General features: G+C 33.7%; 1 protein-coding gene across 8 annotated transcripts in view; it reads left to right on the top strand.

Moving 5' to 3' along the window:
• Hmcn1 (hemicentin 1) overlaps positions 1-19,494 on the top strand; it is a 398,189-nt gene that overhangs the window by 224,432 nt on the left and 154,263 nt on the right. For all 8 annotated transcript variants that reach the window (XM_063240159.1, XM_063240157.1, XM_063240158.1 and 5 more), the window contains 10 exons: positions 976-1,135; positions 1,751-1,919; positions 5,580-5,707; positions 6,955-7,227; positions 8,820-8,915; positions 10,891-11,085; positions 12,128-12,258; positions 12,428-12,575; positions 14,569-14,695; positions 17,088-17,242. In XM_063240159.1, coding sequence (XP_063096229.1) covers positions 976-1,135; positions 1,751-1,919; positions 5,580-5,707; positions 6,955-7,227; positions 8,820-8,915; positions 10,891-11,085; positions 12,128-12,258; positions 12,428-12,575; positions 14,569-14,695; positions 17,088-17,242 — 1,582 coding nt within the window. The remainder of the gene's footprint in view (positions 1-975; positions 1,136-1,750; positions 1,920-5,579; positions 5,708-6,954; positions 7,228-8,819; positions 8,916-10,890; positions 11,086-12,127; positions 12,259-12,427; positions 12,576-14,568; positions 14,696-17,087; positions 17,243-19,494) is intronic.

The following is a 19,494-nucleotide window of genomic DNA, read 5'->3' as shown; positions in this document are numbered from 1 at the left end:
CCATACTTCCTGGGAAGGTTTTTTTTTTTTCCCTTTGAATGGTCACAAAAGTGGCATATACTCTGTAACTTAACTTGAACTTGTCACATATAAAGCTAATATAAAATAATAAGATAATAGGGGCTGGGTGTATAGCTCAGCGGCATGGTGCCTGCCTAGCAAGCTTGAATTCCTGAGCTCAATTCCTGGTTCCAATAAAGAAAAAAAGATAATGATGTAACAAGGAAACATAGCCTTTATATACTTAGTGCATTTCCATGCCACTTAAATGTATCCATCTTAAAATATCTCTGAAATATGCAGAAAGTGGTGCTAACATATACACATAAATAAAAAGGTTAACATTTGTACATTCTGGACATAAACATATAATGGGAAAGCTGGTCTCTAAATTGTTCAGTATCTGACATGAAGCAGAAGTCTCATGTATTTTAAGGAAAATGAGAACATGACATCTTCTCAGCCTGCCTTTGCTCTGTGGCCAAAGAGATTAAGAATTTGGGATCTAGACCTGACTCTCGGGTCTCCAATCCCAAATCTACCACTGACTGGTTTTCTGGTCCTGGGTAAGTTACAGTACCCTTTTGTTCTTATGCTTTAGTAGTCTAATCTGTAATGTAGAGGTTGTAATAGTTCCTACTCTTTAAGATTGTTGTCAGTGTTAAAGTAGCTAATTGATTTATGTGACCTATAAAACAGAGCTTGCTACAGGATAAGCATGCCTGTGCCAGCCATTGCTAGTACTGTTATTCCGACCCTTTTTCAGAAGCTCAAGGATAAAGGGGACATGATTTGGTAGGGAGAAATACTACTTTCAGTACTTTTATTTGTCTGGCTTATCACATAGATAACTCTTACTGAGCATTTTAAAAAATTCTAGTTTTCTCCCTTGGAGATGTTTTTCTTTCTTCTCTTGCAAAATGAAGTCACTCCCTTGTTACCATTTTAAAACCCTCCATCCTTTTGTGTTTATAGAAAGGAGAGCTAATTCCAACTGGCAGTGCAAAGTTTTCAGCGGGGGCTGATGGCAGTTTGTATGTGGTGTCACCCGGAGGTGAGGAGAGCGGAGAGTATGTCTGCACAGCCACCAATGCTGCAGGGTACGCCAAAAGGAAAGTGCAGCTGACAGTCTACGGTGAGAATCGCTGGAGAAAGTTTTCCTCCTCCTCTGTCTCTCTGTGTGGAACACACAGCTCTTTCCTCAGTGTCATTACCAGACAGCTGCACCCCCACAGAGAATCACTCTCCCAAGTCCATATTTTAACCAAAAATAATTTTTTTTCACTGCCAACTAAAATTGCCTCTACTTAGAGTCCCATTTTCAAGAAAGTAATTATATAGCCTCCTGGAAAATTTTTATGCTGTTTTCCCAAGAAGTATGTTTATGACATCTAACACCAGTTAGGTAACAGTGGTTAGTTAAAACTCTGCACAGCTAAGCCCCAGTGTTGTCTGGGTTGTCCTTTGCCTGGAGGTTGTCGCTGTTTCAGAGGATAGCAGTGAAAGGACATTGCTGCAGACCTTTCCAATGTGCTAGGAAGAAGTGCTATGAAGAAGAATATGCCCCTTGTTTGCCTTCTAGCTTTCACTATAAAATTATTAATGGAAAAATTTAGATATGTCCTGAAACTTGGGGTAAATAGCACCTTCTTAGGAATTAAGATCTGCAGTAGTTCATATTTTAATATAAATTAAATTGTGCTTTGTTTTCCCTGTACTATTTCCCTTTCACAATGTGTGTTTATTTTAGTAAGGCCCAGAGTGTTTGGAGAGCACCAAGGACTGTCGCAAGATAAGCCTGTGGAGATCTCTGTGCTGGCAGGGGAAGAGGTGACCCTTCCATGTGAAGTGAAGAGCTTACCCCCACCAGTAATTACCTGGGCCAAAGAAACTCAGCTCATCTCACCATTCTCGCCTAGGTAAGAAATATGGGGTGAATTGCTGCGCATGGAAATATTAACTTTTGGGTCAGATTTCCCGTACTATTTAGACTGTCAAATGTCTAAAAACTTTTATATTTAAGATAACTTTCATGTACATCTGAGCCTACTAAAGATATCTATGCATTCTAAATCATTGCTTATTGTCAGAAATGTTAAGACTCGGCTTTATCACAGCTTCCTACTGGTATGTTTTACAAGGTGGTTGTTAAAATGAACCAGATTTGTCAGTAGGTTCCTGTTAGCCCAGTGTGTGTAGCTCAGAGACGTTAATCTCTTAGGAACAATGGAACATAATAGTCACTATAATACCTGGGCCTTCATTTTCATTAGATGATTTTCTTAAGTCTTCTTGATTAACCCTTATGTAAATAAAGCTGATAGGTTCAGCCATCCCAGGGCTTAGCTGTCTCTAACATGACATCTGCCCAATTTGGCACCGGGCCCCAGAAGCAACTTATCTCTCCAAAACTAACGGCTGTCTTCTTCTAGTTTCAGAAATAAAGCTTCTACTCCCTTTTGACGCATGTGCCAAGCCCTCTCCAATTCCAAGATTTCACAACCACCCAAGCCTCCATCCCCAGCCCAACTCCATAAAGCCTATTCCCCAGCTCCCTGTGTTAAAGGATCTTGCACTCTTCTGTAACTTTCCTGTGCCTACAATAAAGGACCTTTTCTCTCTTTACCTCCCTCCCTCTCGCTCTGTCTATCTCTGCATCTCTCAACTGCACAAACCACCCCCCCAAAAAAAACACTAACAAAAGCCCACCAAGACGATATATTTGAGAAACTAAGAAAAGTGGCAAAAAAAAAAAAAAAAAAAAAAAAAAAAGCAAGAACTTTAAGAATACAACCTTTGTTACCATCAAGGTATAAATATAAGCTTTTCAGTGTAGCCACTTAAAACTCCATAGTGAGTGTAAGAAAATACATGATAAATATGTAAATGAAAATTGATTATAGTAAAAGACACATTACCACTGATCCCTCTGGAAGTCCTCCCCTTTGCTTCAAATGTCCATCCCTATCTATCATTCTTGCCACCTGCTGAAGGTGTTCTGTCCTCTGTCATGGGTGTTCTTATGAGGTGTGATGAAAATTGTGGTGTCTGCTGCTGTCTGGTGCCATCCAGTGGAAAGGCAGGCTTGTAAATATGATGTGTCTCCAATCACCTTATTCACCACATCTGGCAACATGTGAATTCTGGCTTTTCCTCAAAGTCAGAATGACAATGATAGGCAAATATTTTCAATCAGTTCAGGACATTAAGACAGAAAATTAAAGATTCAGAAATCAAACTTCCAGAACTGTTTCAGAAAGTGACCAGAGCAATGATATAAGTGTGCTTGATGTGGCAGGGTATATTTTGATGAAAATTAATGACAATGTGTCCTTTACTGTAGTACAATTTTTAAAAATGTATACCTTTACCATATTTTTTAAACACACCACATATGTTCTGTTTGTGTCATAAAGACGATGCTTGTATCAGAGGATTATATGTGATAAATTACATTTTTCATCCTCTGTCTCTATTTCTAAGTTTCTAACTTAATGTAACATCAAGCCACTGTGTAATGGTGAAATAAGAATTATTATCTCTATCATTTCTTAGATTCATTGATATATAATTATAAAGGTATTAAATCGTATAGTGTAGTTTCTGTACCACTAGTTAGGAAAAACAGAAAGAATTACTTTGTATAATTTTATTGTTTGTTTATAAAATGATTTTTATTAAAGATTTTTGAGTATGAAATACAGTATTGCAGATAAAATTTTTCTCTTCCCCAGTCAGAACTTCTCTTTCTCTTCCTGGAGCAGACACTATCCCAAACTTCATGTGCATTGTTACACACTGTTTTTGGGTTTTAATACTGTTTCATGTGCTTGTTTTCATTTTGTCATTGTAACATTATTATTTTACTATCTATTTTATTGCATCAACACATTTCATATTATGCATAAATTCAATTTAATTGCTTTAATTTGTAGATGCAAAATCTGCATTTTATTTATCTGTTCCCTTATTTATGAATGTGATGGCTTGGTTATTTTTACAAATAAATGCTTTAGTGAGTACCTTTTTATATCCATGTACACGTGCATGAATTTCTTTAGAAATGCAGAAATTCTTCTGCATGATTTTTTCCATGTAGTATTGTAATTTCTGATCAGGAAGAAATTCCCACTTCCAGCATTGCAGTCACTACTATCTTACACTTCAAATCAGGTGTGGTAGTGCATGCCTGTAATCTCAGCCTTTAAGAGGCTGAGGCAGGAGGACTGCCAACAGTTTGAGGCCAGCATGCACTACATAGTGAGACTGTCTCAAGAGAAAAGCAAAAAAAAAGAAGATAAAGAAAAAAAAAGAAAAACAACATTGTTCTTCAAAGGGGTGGTGCTATTTACCCTCCACAAAACGCACACAGACGTATCAGTTTTCATTTCTAGTGAACGTATGGCATCGATTGATCTAAATATTTTTAGCTAGTCAATTTGTTTATTTTGACCATTTTAAAATTAATATGACTGGCTTAAAGTGAACTGGAAACACGTGTACTTAATTGTCCTTCATGTTATCCAGGAATTGTCTCTTTAATTAGGCAGTGTAGTTTTCTGGTTTTTCAAATTGAATGTAGAAATTTGGTTTGTTCTTGATAAGCTTTTGTCCATTTTATGTACTAAAAGTATTTTTTTTTCAGTATATTGGAAAGTTTTGGGTTTATTTATGTATGATATTTTGATTGTACAGAATTTTAAATTTTGCACAAGCTCAATGTATTAACCTATTTTCCTTTAGATTTTATTTCTTCAGGAAGGTTATAATCACAATCTAGTGTTTTATTACTCTTTTTAAACTTTGTATTTTACATTTTGGATTTACTTCATCTGAATTTTTATTTTTTGTATAATATTATGTAGTTAGCTAATTTTATTTATTTATTTGGAAAACTATTTGACTCATACGATTTTGAATGCTCAATCCTTTACTTACAGTATTTTATAATATTATCATTGATACTGTTTATTATGTGTTGAGTACTCATGCATGCTTGGGTCTTTTATAGTTACCTCCATCTTTAACTGTTCATTTGTGTATTTGTGGACTAATTTGTGGTTTATTTGACTTTATAAGAATCTTAGGTAGAGCTGTCTAGATTCTTTTTCCCAAAATACTTTAACATAACTTAATGTAATAACATTTTTATATGTAGGTCTGGTTCATACATTGTTATTATTTGATTGGAGGAATATGTTCAAACTATGTTTGAAAACATTTGTACTTTTTGTCTGCTTTTATTTTAATACATTAAATGTTTTATGAATATAATTCAATATTTTAAATTTACTAAGGAAACATACATTTACTTTGTTCAGCTGCAACTTAATAATGCAGAAAGACATTAAATTATTTGATGATTATAGACCATCGGGTCAGACTGAAAGTTTAAAAGAAAACTAGTTGTGTGTTTTCAAGAACATCATGAAGAATACACAAGATATGAAAAATTTTTGCATTGTAGTGTATAGATATGCATTACAGGTAGAAGAGTGGTTTCAAAAGTCTTTGCAGTGTAGTAGCTTTACTTTATTTGAATTCCCATGATCTATGGTCTGATTTTTTTTTCTTTTCAGACACACTTTCCTCCCCTCTGGTTCAATGAAAATCACTGAGACCCGAATTTCAGATAGTGGGATGTATCTTTGTGTTGCCACAAATATTGCTGGAAATGTGACTCAATCTGTTAAATTAAGTGTCCATGGTAAGTTTTGAAATGAAGGCATTTTTCCTTTTTCAAATAAACTATCTTTAATTGTTGTATTTTAATTTTTCTAGATGTCTGCAATCATTTAATATTTTTGATAGGCAATAAAAATGTGCTTAAACGGATAGAAGCTAACTAGATTCTCAAAGAATTTGTTTCAGTGTTTAGAAACTGAAAACATTCTACTTCCTAGGATTCTTTGACTATTTCACAAATCCTTGGATGGTGTGCTTTTATTCCTCCTCCATACTGCAGTCCATCAAGTAACTGCTCTTTCACTTGGAATTTTGATTAAATACTCTGTGCCAATTATGGTAGTAGATGTTAAAATATCAGGAGAAAATTTCCAGAAACTAATGACAGGTATTTACTCTCGGATCAGTCTCTACAATAATGACCTAGTGATCATAGATTTTGACATCAGGTAAGAGTTCTGTCACTTAGGAGCTCTAGAATATGAAGCATATCAGCTAACCTCTCTTATTTTTATTTTTGGTATTATTAAAATAATGGTAATAATGTTATAGAAGTTTGTTGTGAGTGATGGCTTTTAGAAAGTATTCATTATATATTGAATTTTAAAAATGGAAAAAGAATGGGCCTTTGGGAGGTGTATGATACATGAAGTCTATATCCTTATGACTCAATATTATTCTACAGAACACAATGGTATAAAGTGGAAAGCACAAATATTTTTCCAGTTTTGATAAACCATCTCATTTAAATTGCTAAAGCCATATAGGTATGGAGAAATAATACACGTATTTGTAATCTCTCAAATTATCAAAGGCTTTATGGGTTTTCTTTCTTATTGTCTAATTCTTCCACAAAACAGTACCAGAAAAAGAATTGAAAGCATGGAGACAAATATTGTTTTACTCTCTTATGTTATAGAAATTATCTAGATTGACTTTTAGGATGGTCTGAACAGTTTAAATTGTTTATAAACTAAAAAAAAAACTAATATGTTAAAATACTTGGTATTTTCAACTTTGAAGGTAAGAGTTTTACATATATTATGTCTTGTTTCCTATGGTATTTATCTGTATAATTTCTTTAACTAAGGAAACAGAACAAAGAAAGTTTAATGATTTATCCAAGATTACACAGGTAGCAAGTAGCCCAATCTTGAGATTGCTTTATTTTCCCATATCACTTCTTAGTAAAGGATTCTCATATAGAGTAAGAAAATACAGGACTTTTTTTTTAAAGGTTAGATTGCTAATACTTATTGTTGTTTCTAGTTTCTCCAAAGATTCAGCACGGCCCTAAACATGTGAAAGTCCAAGTTGGTCACCAAGTGGATATTCCCTGTAATGCTCAAGGGTCGCCTCTTCCCGTGGTCACCTGGTTTAAAGGGGGACAGACCATACTGGCAGATGGAGTGCAGCACCTTAGTGATCCAGACGGAACTTTAAGCATCAAGCAAGCCATGCTCTCAGATGCTGGCATATATACATGTGTTGCTACTAACATAGCAGGCAGTGATGAAACAGAGATAACACTCCATGTCCAAGGTGATGTTTGACATAACAAAATATGTGTATGCTGGAGGGAGGAGGGAGAGGAAAACTCCCGAAGTCCACATAGGACCTATAATCTTGGGTAGTCTTGGGTTATTTTATGTAGATTCTTTGGGATCTTTAACTTTGAAAGAAGAATGATCCCAGAAGGAAATTTAAACCATAATATCACCAAACCTGCATGCATTTTCATGTTTACGTTTGAGATGAAGTCGTGGATGATGTCTGTAATGAAAACAACCTACATAATGCCCTGCACACTACCTCTGGTTTGAGAGAAGTGATGGGCTGTTAGAGTGTAATTTTACTTCATACTGATAGGATGCACTCAAAATTAATTCTCAGAAAGTGGAAGTCTACTGCTCTCTACTGACGTTGTTTTGAGGCCTTAAGTGTCAAAATCTATTCCTTCAAGCAACAAATATGTATTGAGCACCTGTCAGTGTTCTGTTGTATGGCAGGCAGGAGTAAGACAGTAATTACAAAGGAAAACCCTCTGCTTTCATGGCCAATCCTAGTCTGAGTGGACAAAGCAAAGAAAAACAGAAGACCTATAAATGAGAAGTACAGTATAAAAAGTTTAAACGGGGTGCTATGTGCAGAGGTTTGTTGGTTGGGCCAGGGATCTAGCTCAGTGATATGAGTGCCTGCCTGACAAGCATGAGGTCATGAGTTTGATCTCTGTTTAAAAACAAACAAATGAACAAACAAACAGAAGAAGTTAGTTGCTTTAGGTTGGATTGCCAAAGACTTCTTTGAAGAAGTCATATTTAGAGAGTTATTTCAGTGATTGGAAGGAGTCAGCCTTGTGGGCATCAAGGGGAAACAGCATTTCTGTCAGGGTCAATGCTAGTGCAAAGATAAGAAGAAAAGAATACGCGGTAGAGCCTTAGCACAGTCCTTAGTACCAGGCACACTGCAATATTTTTTTTTTTTTTATGAGTGGTTACAACACAAATGTAGAATTTGTCTCATTCATTCATTCATTCATTTAGCAAGTCTTACTGAGCGCTTGTGTTTGTGACCAAGTGGGAAAATTTGGCATCTGTATAACAATCTTTTGCATACACTGCCTACACTGATGTGTGTTTCAAACAGAGAATTCTACAGGCTGTGTAGACCATCAATCCAGTGAGAGTATGTTTGATAATAAGAGGCCAGTAAGAAAGATACTGACCTAGTTTTGGTAAGAAAAGAGTACAGGTTTGAAGTCAAAATTGTAAGGCTAGAGAAAAAGATTCAAACGTGTATATGAACGTGTATGATAGTTTGTGACTGAATGGATATGTTAGTCAGGAGTAAAAGGAAAAAAAGTGAGAAAATCATAATGCTTAATTGAGGAAATAAGGGAATCAGAATGGGACCATGAAAAACATAAAACAATGAATTTTGTTTGGGAAACTGATTTTTAAATCCCTGAGTCACATGTAGGTAGAAAGATCACACAGCTGTTAATATGAATCCTACATAAAGGAGAATCAGGAGAAATAACAATTAACAAATCCAAGTGATTGATGATGTCATGAGAGATTCCAAAAGCCTTTGTGCAAGGAAAGCCTTTGATAGTGCATTTATTTTTCTAATAGAACCACCTACAATGGAAGATCCTGAACCTCCTTTTAACACTCCCTTTCAAGAACGACTGGCCACTCAACGCGTTGCATTTCCGTGTCCTGCTAGAGGTGTGTAATATTCAGGGTTCCAGGTACTGATGCAATATGGTCCCAGAATTTTATATTGCACCAAGACAGCATCTTTATAAAATTCCACTTTTCAATTCTTGTCATAACTTTTGAGCATAATAGAAACTATCCCCTTTCAAAAAACAACTCTTTAAATAGGTCTTTTCCCTCACATGTATTTTATTTCTTTCAATGGAGAAATTTTCCTTTCTTTCAAAATTGCATCATCTAGCATGTTTTCCAGATAGTTCATGTTCTTCATATTGCTTTATATTTCACTCTTTTTTGACAAGATTTCTCTTTAAAATGTGACAGCTAGAACTATTCAAAATGTTCTACATTTATCTCAGTCAGAGGTATAAATTTAAAATTATCCCTTTGTTCATTCTGGACATTCTTCAAAAATTTTTTTTTTCTAGGTCTTCTCTCAACTAGTAATTCTGAGACCATGCTATAACTTGTTTCTTGGAAGTTTCTGGATTTTCTGTCTCAACATGCTTCCTGGCAGGAGATTGCTACCACTTCTTTTCAGAATAGTACAGAAGAAGTGCTATAGCATGTCCTCTGGGTGCCAAGTATGTGGCTCAGGACATCCTACTATTCACATAAGCATTCACCTACAGTAACACAAATTGGATTTGTAGAAGCTCTAGCAAAGTTCAAATACTGTTCTTTCCATCACTCCCAGCGGGCTCTGGGTGGCGGGTACCATTATTACTCTCTCTGTTCCTGTTCTTAGCAATTGTTCCTGGGTGCAGCTACTCCTGGCATCTGCATTTCTTCAGCAAACTTTTACCTCTGATTGTAGCTGTCACCAGTGATTACTCTCACAACTTCAAAAAAAGACAATGTAAGCTTCTCAGATTCTAAGATTTATCAATAAATTAGAGCCACTGAGAACATGCAAGGACAGTTCTGGAAAGGAAGCCTTCTTCAGGACAATGTAAGATCAGGAAAGTACTGCAAGTCCTCAGTGTCTCAGGACTCTGACCCAGAAGTGTTGCTTTTTGTTCTCCATGGATATTTCCTCCTTTTCCATTTGTACTTATCCTTATTCCCTTTTCCACTTTGAAAAACCATCATTTCCTAGTTCTTTATTTTCACTTGGGATATATTGCAAGTTCATTTAAACATGGACTTTAGTTATCTTTTGCTATGAATTTCATCTTGATCATGGTTATTTCTATATTGTTAATTAATGATAATGCTACTTTTACTTTTTTTTCTTATTTATTAACAACAAATAATACTTAAGAGGTATACTGAAGTTCTTGAAGAAATGAATAAAATGAGTAAAATGGGAGAAATGATTGTAACCTTTTTTCCCTTGAGAACATGGACAGATAACTGGAATCCATCTGTTTTATTATATTTTACTCATTGGCCAACATTTTACAATGAGCAAAACTAAGAGGTTAATCTTAGTTTTGAGGTTAGTAAATTTTCCTTATATGACTCTTCTAGTCATTTTTATAAGACTTTAATTCAATTTGACTTTAGCTTCAATGACATATTCTAGGTATTCCTGCCATACTTTTGTACTTATCCTGGACTATATATCTTTCTCTTAATATACTTTTTATCTGTTAGTACACGATTATTAATACTATTTTGTGGATTTTGCTCCCCAGCCTTCCTCATATCTAATCAATTAGAGTAATACAGTTTTTTTAACCCACTATTCATTTTTATTTCACCATGAAAATGTGCTTAATCTCATCTGAGCATTTGGATTAATAGCTTTACTAAAATATTACACTAGAAACCATACATCTCAAGACTTATCAGGAATTAAAGACATTAGCTCCGATAATCATTTCAAGTTTCCATGCCAGTTGAAATAACTCAAAAGTAGTATCAAATATTGTTAAGGTACAAATTTTATTCCTAAAACAGCTCATTTGTCCTTGATGTAAGAGGTATTTAAAAATGATTTTAAACTTTGTTGTTAAGAAAGCTTTAATTTCTCTTTTAGGTACTCCTAAACCGACCATCAAATGGTTGCACAATGGTAGAGAATTAACAGGCAGAGAACCCGGCCTTTCTATCTTGGAGGATGGCACATTGTTGATTATAGCTTCTGTTACACCATATGACAATGGGGAGTACATCTGTGTGGCAGTCAATGAGGCGGGGGCCACAGAAAGAAAATACAGCCTCAAAGTCCATGGTAAATTTTCATAAAATGCTAAAAATATAGTTGAACAAGTAGCAGTTTCTATTTGTTATCTATTTAAATGATTTTCTTAAAGTAATAATATTTAAAATTAATATGAAATAATATGAATATGAATAATATGAATATGAATTAAACAGAAAACAGGTGGCCTAGTTGCATTTACTCATTTTACTTAAAAATCCATGTAATATTTGATTGTGACCTGATATCTTTTGAAATTCCTATAGTGGGAGAAGATATGTAGTAATCGTTTCCTGTGATATGAGCCATCTTCTTATGCTGGTTAGAGGCGAAGAAAGTTACTAGTTTTTGTGTGTGACTGCACAGCCGTGTGTTTGAGTATGTGTGTTTGTGTATGTGCAACCTCTCAGAGATATTTTATCTAGGTATAAAGAAATGTAAATATGTAATAATTATCCTCTTTGTACTTATAAAAGAACACAAACAGTAGTACTTTACACTATTACCCTAACCCTACTCTATTTTACTAAACAATATGTTCTGAGTACTTGAGATTCCCTGTGTCTATCTGTGCCATCCCACAGTATAGTTATACTATGATTTATTTAACCTTCCTCTACAAATGGTGAACATTTAGATTGGTTATCGGTTGCTTGCTATCGTAAGAAATCTTAAATGAAAATCTTGTACAAACATCATTTCACACAAGGAAAATCTGGTAGCTACTGGTTTCCATACACACTGGAAAATACTCATCTCCATCAGCAAACTAGTGAGTCTTATATGACTTAAATTAGGATCTTAGCAGCTTGTCTTTTTAGCTGTTTGAGAATTAAATAGATTTTCCTTTCAATTTATCTTGAATTCAAAACCTTGAAATAATAAAGTAAAAAATTCAGTGAAATTTCCATTTATAATTGCATTTTCATGTTATAATAATACATATTCTTCGATATGACTTGCTTTTCTAGGCATTACACTATCTCAGCATTTGTTCTGTAAAGGACTTTATAAGGAAATGCTATCATGTTCATTATAAGATTATCTTACCATGATTTATTTCTCTTTGCAGTTCCACCAGTAATTAAAGATAGAGAACACGTAATGAATGCGTCAGTGTTGGTAAATCAGCCCACTAGTCTCCTTTGTGAAGTGGAAGGTACTCCATCACCTATCATTACATGGTATAAAGATGGTGTGCAGGTAAATAACATCCGGGTATATATCTAATTGCCTTCCTTACTACCAGAGAAGAATTGCTCAGATGTTAATGTTTTTCTTACCAGTAATAATATGAACATTCTACTTGAATTTTTAGTTATGCATTTTTTCATTGGATTGGAAATAACACTGACCCTTTTGGCCTTTACAGTTGACTGAAAGCAGCACTGTTCAGATTCTGAACAATGGGAAAATTTTAAAGCTTTTCAAAGTCACGGCAGAGGATGCAGGAAGATATTCCTGCAAAGCAATTAACATTGCTGGCACTGCTCAGAAGCACTTTAGTATTGATGTTCTAGGTAAGAAAACATTCTTTAAAATACTACAAGTCGCATGCATTTCTGACACTGCACAGAGCTGACTATAGATGAAGTAAATATATAAGAAATAAATTGATAGAAAAACGACCATGTGTTTCACTCTATTATTATTATTTTTGTTTTCAATATTGATTAATCAATATCACATGATATAGAAAGTTTTATTTATAATACACAGATGCTTTTGAGTCATATGCCCCAAAGTATTATATGTACAAAATTGATATTGACTCATGTAAAACAAAAAATTATTAAACCTGTCAATTTCTCCAGTTAACTGGAGAAGAGATACTTGTTTGGAAAGTAGTTCTATAGCTGTGAGAGGCAGAATGTAAGTCTCTCATGCTTTGGACATGTCTGGAGACTGATAAGATGTACTTACCTAGGGTACCAAATTAATTAATTCTTATAATTAAATCATCCCCCATTATAGTTAAGGAAGAGAAATTTTAGAACAGGGGTAATATTTGGAGAATGGGCAGAGAATTTAAGAGTGGGTAACACCGTAGTAGTTAGGATGTAAAGTATTTCGATCATGATCATGAATTTAGTATTTTAAAATTTTTGATCTTGAAAGTTTACATTGTGATAAAATGACTTTCTTCTCTTCAATATTTTGCTATCAAAATGGGCTAATGGCTCATAAATCTCTAGTGGAAGTGAAGCTTTAGGTATCCTAAATTAAAATTAGCATTCATATAAATTTACATTCATAACCCATTGCAACATGAAGTACTTTACACACTTTTCCTCACAATCACCATTTTTAGTCTATTTAAACAAATTATTCTAGTCTCACTGACATGTTTCTTTTGTCCTTATTTCCTCCCATGACTTTGATTCTATCTGTGTGCTGATGACTCCCAATGTTTATCTCCAACTCTTGTTCCCTCTATGACCTCTAGTGACAAATATCTAATGCCCATACTATCTTGAATTGAATATCTTTGTGGTTTGTCACTTAATAACTTAGTGGTATAGCAAACAAAAAGGTCCCAATGGACATCTCTTGTGGTTATCTTCACCTTCTCAGCCAGAATGACCCTCACCTCTACCCATCCATTCACTTCTAGAACTTGAGATTCATTCATGTATTCCCTTATCCCTAACTCCTGAAATCTACCTTTGTACTGTTATGTTTATTTCCTAATTCTAGTTAATCTATGTGCTTCTTTCCATCCCACTGTGAAAATACACTATCATTTATAAGATAAATTAATGTAATAATTAACTAATTAAATAACTATTCCCTAGTATCCATTCTTCCACTCTATTCCGTTCTTCACTCAGCTATTGATGTATCTTTAGATATCCTAAATTAAAATTAGCATCATATAAATTTATATTCATAATCTACTACATTATCACACTATATCCCTTCCTTAGGGACACACTGTCATGACTGGTAATATTTTGAAGATGAATATCAACCATCTTTAAGAGGAATGTCAGAATGAGTGTACAGGCATTGGTTAAAATAGATACACTTCTAGGAATAAAAACTAACATATTCTTTTTCATGATATATCTTATCAATTTTAGCATAGTAGTACTTTGTAAGAGACAAAGGTAGACACAATATATGATAGGCAAATTTAAACACTATAAGATTGATGAAGATTATGTCATTTATTACAAAAATAACAATAATGCATTACCTTATATGAGCATTTGTATTCTAAAATCCTTGCACTTGAGCTTAACATGCCTCAAAATGGATCATTATTCTTCTAAATGTGACATTATTCTTCTAAATAATTGTCCTGTCATCGATTACTTGATTGGCTGTATTCTCATATTTAAATTTAACATTTGGGTAAAGAGGTAGACATGAAAAAACATTATTTTGTGATATTTGTTTTTAAATAGATTATGATCTCATTGAAATACTCTATAAATCATTGACTATCTATCTCTCCCCAGTACTTTTAACTGAATTGTAGATTTTCATGATAAACTGTCTTTGTTCAAGTTCCACCCAGCATAATAGGTACCAGCTCCCCAAGTGAAGTCTCTGCCATCATCAACCACAACACCACGCTTGAGTGCCAAGTTAAAGGCACTCCCTTCCCTGTTATCCACTGGTTCAAAGATGGCAAGTGAGTATCTTTTCTGTGATTGTTGCAAGGGTCCAATAGATAAGAAACAGATGTGTGGATCTTCTTCCTCTTAAGGATGTTGCAAAAAATATTAAATGAGCATGAGTGAAAAAGCAGTATTCCTCAGAAAGTCTTAAAATTTTGCAATATCTTTCATTCTTATGAATTGTGAAGGAATTTATTTTAGAAACAGAACAATTCAAAATTATTGTAGGTTAAACACGTTCTGTCCAGAGACTGACAGTGATAGATGCAAGATTTAAATGCAGAGATAACTTTGATTTCATATGGAATTGAGTTTTGCAAAAGAAAATATGTGTATAACAGAAAGATGAATATTTAAGCTAGTTCTTTATCAGGTCCTCCCCCCCAAAAAAAGAAAGAAAAAAAAGAAAGAAGAGCAATAATGTATTCCCCAGGCTGCAGATCTCCAGGGTTCATGGTATTTTCTTTAATTCTCTGACTGACATGGCCTCAGTGACCCATGTCAGTTGGGGACCTCATTTCTCATACTCTTGCCATTCTGTATTATTGCACTGTCCGAGAGTACTAAGTGGCCATCAAGATTTCCAGTGGGTGGAATAAAAGATCATATTTAAACTTTCTATGGATCAATAAGTAAGGCACCACAAAATGTGGATTGTGAACAGAAATTAAAACATACAGACAATAAATACATTAACTTTCTTCTGTTCAATAACTTGATAAACATAAATGTAATTTGTGTAATTTGTTTTTCACACATCATGTTAACAAAAAGTAAAAAGTTGGCAGTATCAGGTCTTGGCTAGAGTATAGGAAAAGCAGAATTCTGCTGGAGAGAAAGTAAGTTAGTGCCCTGAAAGGCAATTTGTTGGAATCTATTAAACTCTGAGTGCTTATTTGCTTTGATGCAGTAGTCATACTCTAGTGTCCAGGAGGGAGAGGTAGTCACGCACGGTCTTTCAGTGCAACTGTGATGCCAGAGAAGTGAAAGCTTCCTGCAGTCTGACCTCAGGGGAGTGGAGAGAGAAGATAGCTTACGGCATCGCTGTATTGTGAAATACGATACAGGAATTTTAAAAAGTAAAATTGAGCCAAACATATCAAAAATATTCCCATAGTTGTGTCACAAAGGGAAAAGAAAAGCAGAATAACTTGAATAGCATGATCTGATGTTAAAACTGGTTGCTTTGGGACCACATTAATAAGCGAAAATGTTTAGAAAATATGTGGGGGAGTAAAAATCAAACTGATAATGGTGAGATATTAGAAAGAAAGTTCACAGTAGGGGAAAAAGACCAGAAGGACCTTTTTCTCATTGTCATGCTTCCATTTGTTTAAATTTTTATAGTAGTTACATGATTAATAAACAATAACAGTTTCAAAATTTCATAGTTAGATATTCCCTCCCCTTTAAAATGTAAAAAGCATTAAATTAAGTTACTTTATTCTCTTAACTTTTGAGGGCTTTATACAAGCTGTCATACCAAGAAGCAGTGAAGGATGAAACTTTAAGAAATTAAATCTGTTTTATTTAATTTTGTAGACCAACTAGTGGTTTATTAAAAGAGTAATGCATTTAAATATTTATTATATGTCTAAGTCATATAACTTTATATGGGTTTTCCTGAAATAGAATGAATGAATTTTAGAGGTATGATTCTTAGAATATCATAAATTTCAATTATCATGATGGTCAAGTATTAAAGTAAGGCTCTTGCCAGTTACATGAAAGTAAACATCATATAGTAGGAAATGAGTCTGCATATTAGAAAAATACTTCCTTGACAACTATTTATGAGCTTTTTGGAGGCATAAATCCTTCAGTATTTATAATATATATTCATATTTATTGTGATACCTCTCTTTTAGAGAAGTTGTCAGAATTGCTGCCTATAGTACTTGATAGCCATTCACCTTATTATTATGAGTATTTTTCCAGGTGCATAATGATATTAGCCTAAAACTAGTGTAACTTGGCTTGAAGTTCCTATACTGTAATATTAAGCTGAGTTTTTCTTTCCAGATGACGGTAGCAATTTTGTCTATGCAAACCAAATTTTTTTAACTTTAAAAAAAATATCAATGGATGAATGAAAGCAATGATAACCCTATTAAATTTCTGTTAGCATTATTAAACAAATTACATTAAAATGGAGAAACATTTTAACCCAGAGGGATAATTAACTTCTTTTAGTAAAGTGCTTTAATAAATTTCATTTTTCTGACTGGAAGTACTAATCACATCATTGCCAGTTACATGATCTTTATTATTTACTTTTTTATTTTTATTAACTTTGATTTATGCTTTTTACCTTATAGATTTCCTTAATAATTTTGTTGTTATTAAAAGGAAAACTTGGGGAAATAAAAATGGATCCATGGAATAAGATTGTTCTTTTTTCCCTAGGCCTTTATTTTTGGGAGATCCTAATATTGAACTTTTAGACAGAAGACAAATTTTACACCTGAAGAATGTACGCAGAAGTGACAAGGGGCGATACCAGTGTGCTGTGTCTAACGCAGCTGGTAAGCAGGCCAGGGATATGAAACTGACTGTCTACGGTGAGTATGCGTTCCTCAACTTTCTGTTATTATCAACTCTCATTATAAATTGCAAACCAGGGTTAACTCCAGCATTCAGTGTTCTTTGCTAGCATATTGAATGCTTTGGAATGCTACTTACTTAAACTTGTGTAGACTATATTGTTGCATTCAACTATAAGCTATTTTATAAGTGTGGATTTGTTGAAGTAGTTTAATGATTTTACATGATCTCACTTAAGAGAATTTCCTAATTGACTAATAACATAAGTAAATTAAATGCCTATGCCTTTGAAGGCATGGAAAAAGACTTAAAAATCTATGGATATATATATCTAGTGTAATGAAATTCATGATGTGTAATTTATTTCTTTTATTTTCATTCCATCGTGCCCTTCACTCAGGCCACATTGGTAATATTTTAAATGTCATGGCTATGCTTCTGTTTTCTCCCAGGATGTCCCCAAAGTAAAAATTGTAGCTTTCATATTCACTCACATTTCTGAGGGAGTGACTGTCAGTCTTTAGTTCTTACCAATGGAACCATTAGCAGGCACAAAGATTTATACACAAGAAGGAATAGCACCAGACTTGCCTACTATATTTGTCAGCTCCACACTCTATGCTGTCTTCTTTCTTCCCAATGTGTAAGAGCTCAAGGATAGTTTGGATACTTTGGAATGTTGTCTCCTTATACATCTTTCCAACTCATACAACCAGTAGGCAGTATCACACTGTACTATTTAATTTTCTTCATGGTAATTATAATTGTCTTTATTTATTTATTTATTTATGAGTTTTATTTATTAACTGTTCATCTTCAAGGAATCTACACTTCAAAAGAATGCATCTTTACTTTGCACATTGCTTGCTTTTCTATCTAGTGTACAGTAACTCTCAAGAAATATTTGCTCAAATGAATAAACTACATTGTTCATCATGGAAGCTACTAGCTATATGTGGCTGTCGAATCCAAATTTAAATATTCTGTAATTACAAAATTCATCCCAGATATCAAGGATTTAATGTGAAAATAATATATGCATATAATGATAATTTACATTGGTTGCATGCTGAAATTTTATTTTGGGCATATTAAACTAAGAAAAATGTACAATATATTATTAAAAGTAGTTGGTTTTTCCTTGTACTTTTACTAACCTACTATAGATTTAAAATTATAGATGTGGTTTGTGTTGTACTTTATTGGATAGCACTGGTTGAATAATTACTAAGTACTTGAGTCTCTGAGACATACAAGCTTATGTTCAGTTATAAACTTAACACTTTGCTCATTTATAAAGTTGTATCTTTGTGATTTTGGTTAAATATCCTAGCCCCTCTGAACTTCAATTTTTTGTAAAATAGGGATGACAATAATAGTGCCTGTAATTGTGTTATTGTAAAAATAAAATTTTAGATACTTTACTCATGGGCTCCTTGGCCTACAATAAGATCTCAGTATATATTACTCATTTATCATTTTCTGATTAGTGATTGCATTGTCCTAAAACTATATAGATGTATAGTTTATATATACATATAGCTCATTATATTTACAATTTATATATATTATATAAATATATATAAATTATATAAATATATAAATTCACTGCATTCCTGATTTCTCTTTGTAAATGTTAGTGTCTATTAAACTTTGAATAACTCTTTTGAATCAAAGAAATATTTTGTGAAGGATTTAAAATCTTTCTTTCTACAAATAGAAGTTGATGAAAGAAATCAGTCAGGAAAAGACATGTCCTCTCAAAATGGGTAACATAATTGCAAGATTAGCTGTGCAAACATCCAAGTTAAGCAAAAGCATTCTTGCTATCACTGGGCTCCTACCAGGGCCAGACATTTAAGCCATAGGTAGAATATCTCTCCTAAGCTGTAGAGTAGTCTTCACTACAGCGTTGTATTATTGCCAGGACTGTGATGAATACATTTTGGTGATTCAATAAGATGCTTATTGCCATGGGACTTGAGTTTTTTCTTTTAAAATTCTCTTGTTTGCTCTGTAAGATGCCCTCAGGCATCCAGAAAAGAGAGCTTCTGAGATGATCTGAGATGACAGTAACTGTAATATATTATGAGTTTTAAGTGTTATAATTCAGAAAATACAATATCCTCTGTAATATGCTCTTATGCACCTCTAAGTGAATAACCTTAAGCTTACTTTATTTCTTTTGTGAAAATGTTTCATTTATAAAATGGAAAAAAATGAGACAGATGCCTTGCTTTGGATAATTGTAAGGATTGTGTATATGGAT

This window comes from Cavia porcellus, unplaced genomic scaffold (assembly GCF_034190915.1).
Source record: "Cavia porcellus strain 051 isolate PalLab524CR breed Dunkin Hartley unplaced genomic scaffold, mCavPor4.1 scaffold_29, whole genome shotgun sequence".
In the NCBI taxonomy this organism is placed as follows: domain Eukaryota; kingdom Metazoa; phylum Chordata; class Mammalia; order Rodentia; family Caviidae; genus Cavia; species Cavia porcellus.
This window is presented reverse-complemented; position numbering and strand designations above follow the sequence as displayed.